This window comes from Cyprinodon variegatus, unplaced genomic scaffold (assembly GCF_000732505.1).
Source record: "Cyprinodon variegatus isolate N-32 unplaced genomic scaffold, C_variegatus-1.0 Scaffold968, whole genome shotgun sequence".
Taxonomy (NCBI): Eukaryota; Metazoa; Chordata; class Actinopteri; order Cyprinodontiformes; family Cyprinodontidae; genus Cyprinodon; species Cyprinodon variegatus.
The window spans coordinates 174,400-181,270 of record NW_015151421.1 but is presented as its reverse complement, the minus strand read 5'-3'; the positions used below and the strand labels follow the sequence as shown (position 1 = coordinate 181,270).

At 35.8% G+C, this 6,871-nt stretch overlaps 1 protein-coding gene across 1 annotated transcript in view; it reads right to left on the bottom strand.

The window, feature by feature from the left end:
- Window positions 1-6,871, bottom strand: part of LOC107100410 (ankyrin repeat domain-containing protein SOWAHA-like) — a 17,174-nt gene that overhangs the window by 5,525 nt on the left and 4,778 nt on the right. The window contains exon 3 of the mRNA XM_015398872.1: window positions 1,480-1,552. Coding sequence (XP_015254358.1) covers window positions 1,480-1,552 — 73 coding nt within the window. The remainder of the gene's footprint in view (window positions 1-1,479; window positions 1,553-6,871) is intronic.

Sequence of the window (6,871 nt, the reverse complement as noted above, 5' to 3'; positions counted from 1 at the left end):
CATTCCTCATTAGAAAATGTTTTGTTTTGGTACATTTAAATATGTAAAAATGCCACAGACTTCTTCAGGATGTTGTTTTGGTTTTTTTTTAACCACCTGGCTTCTGCACAACACAACTGAAATCCCACTTATTAAACCTGACAGGGACACCTGTGAAGTGAAAACCATTTCAGGTGACTACCTCTCGAAGCTCATCAAGAAAATCCCAATAGTGTGCGAAGCAGTAAAGCAAAAGGTGGCTACTTTGAAGAACCTAGAATATAAGACATATTTTCAGTTGTTTCACACTATTTTTGTTCAGTATATAACTACACATGTGTTGTTTCATAGTTTGGATGCCTTCAGCATTAATCTACAGTTTTCATAGTCTTGAAAATAAAGAAAACTCTTTGAATGTGTAGGTGTGTCCAAACATTTGGTCTGTACTGTATTTCCGTATAATGACCCTTTTCTAAATCAGTCTGTTTTTAGTTTAGTTTGTAGACATAAATAAACTGATTTGAACTGATTGAAATGATCCTTGTTTTAGTCAGAATGGCTAGCAGGAAGCGTTACTGGGAGCATTGGGGCTGGAGAGGAAGTGCTTTCCAGTTAGCAGACCATCAGACAGTCAGTCAATGGAGGTCACAGAGGTTCCTGAGCAGTTTAGTAGGAGTCTTTGTGGATTTGGAGAAGTTCTGCAAACAGATGTTGTTTTTAATCTTCTCTGGAGAGAAAGAAATGTAAACTGAAAGAAGCTCATGTTTGGTGCATAATGATCAGGATGTGCAGAAACAAGTCAAGAGTCAAAGCAGGAGCCTAAATCATAAAGATATTAATCCACCTGCAGGGTAGCCTCTGGCAGCAGATTCCTGCTCTTTTTCACACCTGTACTAGTTTGTAACTTGTGAAATTTTTTCAGCTTCAACTGAAGCCATCTAGCTTGTGTTGAAGGTCTTTGCCCAAAATATCCAGATGGATTCATGGGTTGTATATAGTCGACAAGGATCGGGTCCATCATGACGGCGGCTGAAGACCCCAGCAGGCGCCGCCAGCAGCAGCAGCAACACGCAGCCCCACCTCATCTCTGGAGAAGAGTGGAGGTGGAGGAGGTCTAACTGTCAATCTGAGCTCTTTGTTGGCAGCAGCGCTTTGCATCAGTGCTTTCTTCAGGATGGTGAGTCTGTGAGGCGTAAAGATGAAGAATCCCTCGCTGACTGACGCTCGCTGTCTGAATATCAATTTAATATGTGCATATAAAGAAAACCCGCCTGTGCATACCCGCTGAAAAACAGAGTGACAGCAGAGAAAATAAACATTCTCCCGACACTGCAACCGTTTCTAAGCATCAGCCTGAATGCGAGGTCTACAGTTTCCACCTGGCGCAAAGGCAGCAGAGAAAATATCCGTCATGTAGATGATCTGTGGTGGTTTGGACATTTTAACTGAGATTAATTTGTAGAAAAATAGGAACATGTGTCTGCTTTGAGTTTGACTCACTGTATTTGCTGATGAGGGTCTGAACGATATCCTCTCGTCCATGGATGGAGGCCAGATGAAGAGCCGTGTAACCCTGGAAAGAGGGAAACACTAATTCTCACTCAAATATTGTCCTACCTGCATCAATAATAATAATAATAATAAAAATAATAAAATAAAACTGAGAAATATGAACATTAAACTATTTGATTTTCCTAAAGACTCCAGTTGTGTTCCATAAACTGGTCTAATAAAAATCTTTTCTCTTTCTATTTGGGATACAACATTTCATATTTGCAGCAGTAAAATCTGCACCTATATGTATAAAGCTTCCTGCACATAAATAGCTGCAGACTTTAATTAAAACTCTTATAGTAAAACAGCCAAACAAGGATTTCCGACTCAGTTCATGTTCAGCCGACGGCCTTAAACTGTAAGGAAGTGAACAGAAAACTGCCTCAGGAAAAATGATTCTCATATAAGTTTTATAACCAAACATTTCCATTCAGGGACAAATATGCTGCTTAACTTTTTCTTGCCGCAGTGGACTTTAGATGTTAACACCAATAAGTCTCACTGCTTCTAATGTGTAATAATAAAAATGATTCAGGGAGAAAAATGATGACACTAAAACAGAAGAAAATATAAAAAAAACATGGACAAAAAGAAAGTACCTCAAAATTGGAAGTGGAAACAAGAAAAATAGTCAACCACAGGAACAAAAGGAAATATATTTTATATATATATATATATATATATAAAACTTTCCTTTTTAGAAATGCCTACAATTGTTGATTTTGGATTTTTTTGAATAGACTATGTATGCCTTTGAATGTATTGATTTTAATGATTGTCTTTTAAACTTGTTTTAATTTTCCCTGTTTTTAAATGTAACACTTTTAGATTTGAAGTCAAATGTAAAGTACGTTACCAATAAAATTATTATATTGAAGAAAGCACAGATTTAATTTAAAGAAAATAACCTAAACAATAGTTACGCAATAAGAAAACACCAACAGTAAAAATACAAAATGATTAAAAATGGTGCCAAAGGAAATGAAAAAATTTGAATATAGCTAAAAATGGATGAACAAAACAACACAAGGGAAAACATGTTGAGAAGGTCACACAGAAAACTTTACATAAACTGTAAAAACAACCACCATGGTCAGAAAATGCAAGAATGAAGAAAAACCAGAGTAAATCTGCAGCCATGTTTAATGAGGGATACCTTCAGGTTGGGTACTTGAACCAATAATGTTTGGGTTTTTTGTTTTTACAGCATTAGTGGTTCATTGTTCTGACAGCAGGCTTTAAGGAAGGGAGGTATGAGAAAGAGGGGGAAACATGTGGGAAAGGACCAAAGACCGGATTTGAACCTGGGTCTGCCACGTCAAGGATCAAGGCCTCCGTACATTAGGGGTGTGCAAAATAATCGTCATGACGATGCATCGTGATTCTAATTTTCGTGATCTACTGCATCGATTCTTGACGCCAAGTATCGATTATTAATTTAAAAAAATGAATAAATAAAATTGCATGAATGGTTGGCGAACATCAGCCAAAAACAAGTGTAATACAAGTTCCAGTCCAGTAAATGTCTCTGCAAATGTGTTGACGCACGCTGCCTTGTGTCACACGCATTTCCAGCCGCAGGATACTGTGCTGTGTCATTCAAAAACAAAACATGGAGGAGAAAATATTGCAATGCATCGCAGTAATTCAAGTATCATGATGCATCGTGATAGAATCGCATCGTGGCCTGTGAATCGTGATTCGAATCGAATCGTGACTTCTTTGGCAATACCCACCCCTACCGTACATGGGTCGTGCGCACTAACCACTGCGCCACCTGCACGCCCCCACTAATGTTTTTTATTTGGTAAATTATCTCAGGTTTCATTTCACCTGGCAGTAGCCAGAATGATATGTGTAGAACTGAGTTGAGTTCTATGTTATCAATCTGGGATGGCTGCAGTTCAGTCTGTCCATGAAAAGCAGGTGTTCTTCAAACAGCAAACATGAATTGTCTATGCCATGCTACAATGTAGGATTCAGAAAAACATGCTGAAATGTCTGAAAGGTCGGACACAGGCGAGAGCGTATTGCGAGATGGAGACCAACAAGACCTCCCTCATCCTTGGCCCTATCTCAAAGAATTTTTTGAAATAGCAAAAAAAAATGAGCTTTCAATTCATAAAGTGGCATCTGGCTGTTTTTTTTAAGTATAATTTATAGTTTTATACTTTAAGTAGTTTTTGGAGCACATACTTTTTTACTTTTACTTGAGTAAAGAGGTCAAGTTGATACTTTTAGTTTTACCAGAGTATTTTTAAACTGCAGTATCTATACTTCTACTTAAGTAACAAATGTGGGTACTTTTGAAACCGCTGCAAAAGATTCAGAGCAGAGGGTTTAGTCTATACTGATTAAGAAAAGGCGACTCAGCAGTAAATGTATCCCAGTTTGGCTGAAAGATGAAGACTTTTCGCCATCAGACTCTTCCTGCTGTTTCATATCACTGAGAAACACTAAGGTTAAACCACAAAGCATCTCTGGATCAGAAGAATCGGATGTTTTCTCCTTTAAATTGGAGATTTTGTTTCTGGACATACAGCTGCCAGAAGGCCGACTGTTAACCACGGCTTTAAAGGAGCTGGACGTGAACGGAGGAAGGAGAGCGTGAAGACAGAAATATCTGACATTTTCCTCAAACACGGAGCTGCTTTCATGTCTTTAGAAGCTCTTTGAGGATAATATCAGCTCTAAAGGCCACTATAGTAGGGGGTCCAGGGAGAAGAGCTACATCAAGGCCGACTGTGATCCAAAGGGAGAAGCAATAGAAACATCAGTTGTGAACACAAACAGGCCTGATCTCTTCTACTGACATTAAACCTCCGATTTACTGCAAAACCATCTGGAAATCGGTTGGTTTTCTGACTCTGCAGAACAAAACAGGATGTGTACAGACGTAAATTGGAAGCCTGTCAATTTCCAAACGACAACAAAGACAAAATAAAGATTGTGTAAAAAAACTGATTTTACTGAAGGAAAACAACCAGATAAACCGCTAAGAGCTCAACAACGCTGATCCAACTCATTTCCTGAAATATTTCTCTGGTTCGAGTAAAATCACAATTTCTGTACAAATGGTTTTCATGTCTCATAGTGATTTAATACATTATAAAATGTTATTTAAAGTGTTTGTTCCGAGTGATTCGGGAAGAGAAAGCTTCAAGATGTAAAAATAAAGCTTTCTTTTACAGTACAAACTTTAATGTCCTCTCAGGAATAACAGCTGTGGCGCAAAGACTGCAATAAACTAACAATAAACTGCCAAATATTAAAACTTTACAACTAAGAAGACAGGTTTTCAAAAACCCGAACAATCAAATTAATGCTTGACACCAACATCCCGACAACATTAGACTTTCTAGGAGTTTAAAAAATAAAACACGTCAAATCATCAAGAAAAGAATCAACACTTTAAAATATGAGAATTAAAGTCAATTCTTTCCACCAAAAACATGGAAAGATTAGTAATAAAGTCCTTGGAAAATAGCAGACACCGACCAAAGTGCTTAATAAAAAGAAATAATAATTAAAATGAATAAAAATATTAACATTTAGAGCAAATAAACAATTGAAGAAATAAATAAACAGAGTAAATGTAGCAAAATAAACCTCATTCTGGTTCGAATGCCAACGAGAAAGGGTGGGGCTTAGGAGTAGATTTAAAAAAGCTGATTGAAAAGGAATTTTCCATTTTACAGTTTCAAAGCGTTCGTAGTTTAGGACCTGCAAAGGAACTTGGAATGCAGCCTTTATCATCCTGTTTAAAGGGGCTCATACACTGATAAAAATAATCTGTTCGATTTACTTAAAAAGTATAATGACTTTTTTTGCATAATTTTATTACATAGATCCAACAAGATTATTCTTTGTAGAAACTACTTATTTTCTCTGTTTGTTAAAATAAAATTTTCACATAAAGTTAACTTAATTTTAGCATTGCTCTAGTCATTTTTTTTTTGTGTTGGATCTACATACCTTTAAGAGTTCTAAATGTGCATTTTTGTCTGAATCAGACTTAATTTTTACATTTCCAAATTAAAATTTCAAGTTGGATCTACTTTGTTTAAAAACATTTAGTGTATTTTAAAGTTACATATACTCAAATTTTCTAATTAGCAACGGAGTATTTCTACTAAAAGTATACATACATAAAGTTCTTTTTTTTTTTCTTTTTTTTTACTACTTTTACTAATATTTACTAGTTCAACACTGGTACTTGTAAACAGAATGCCAGTAGTATGTGCTCATCAAATATGGATTTATAGTAATTACATTACATAAAGCTGACATTTTGGTCATTTGATAGTGAAAACTGACAAGTATAATAAAATATATACACCACACAGGTTGGGACATTTTGTACAATAGAAGATTGTGCTTCATGGTGATGGTAGAGGAAAGATCATTAAGTGAAAGTTGACAGGCTGTCTTTTCGACAGAATTATAGTCATAAAATTCGAGTTAATACATTTCAAGATGTGCATGCTGTGGCCAAGGGTTAACCGTAATATGACAAAACAATAAAATTACAATATATTCACATAGTGCAAAACATTTTACATGAATTATGTGTTTCTCACTTCTTTACAGTAACGTTTCCTTCAAATGCTCATTAAGAGACTCACAAACATAACTTAGACATAAGTTAAACCTTACTCTCTTAACATCGCTATAAGAAAATGCAGTAGTGCAACTAGAAAGTGAATTCAGAGAACCTGAGAAATTTAACTGCAAAACTTTAAGAGAGGGATCTAACTTAAACTCTGTAAAATCAACAACACCTGTAGCTCTTCTCTTTGAAATGCACAGGTATTGTTTGTTGTGAGTGTGTATGTCAAAAGATTGATTCAAAACCAGATTTATTATGTAAAGATTCTAATGTAACATTTTATTGTTAATATTACACATTTTAATTACATAACATTTACATTCACTCAGATTTATTTTTTTGGTGTAGACCTGTGTATCATCAGCATAAGGAAAAGAAGCTGTCTTATGCTTTCCAAAATGGTGCCAATTGGAAAGAGATGGGAAATAATAGAGGTATAATAATCAAGCCCTGTGGGAGCCCATACTACAACTTAATAGAGGAAGACCAGTTCAATAATTAATCAATTAAGATGTTTTAGTAAGATAGGTAGATGTAGGTATAGTGGATCATTTAAACCAGTTGGAGTGTCTCTATAGGGTTTAACAGATGGAAGAATTCATTATCAGAAAACAGGACGTGATGGATCCTGCAGGATTCTGCGATATTCAAAAGATGGCTGAGCAATGTCCCCAAATGTCAGCAGGTAGATTTGAGATGTTTTAATACTTAAACTAAGAGCTTAGGAGT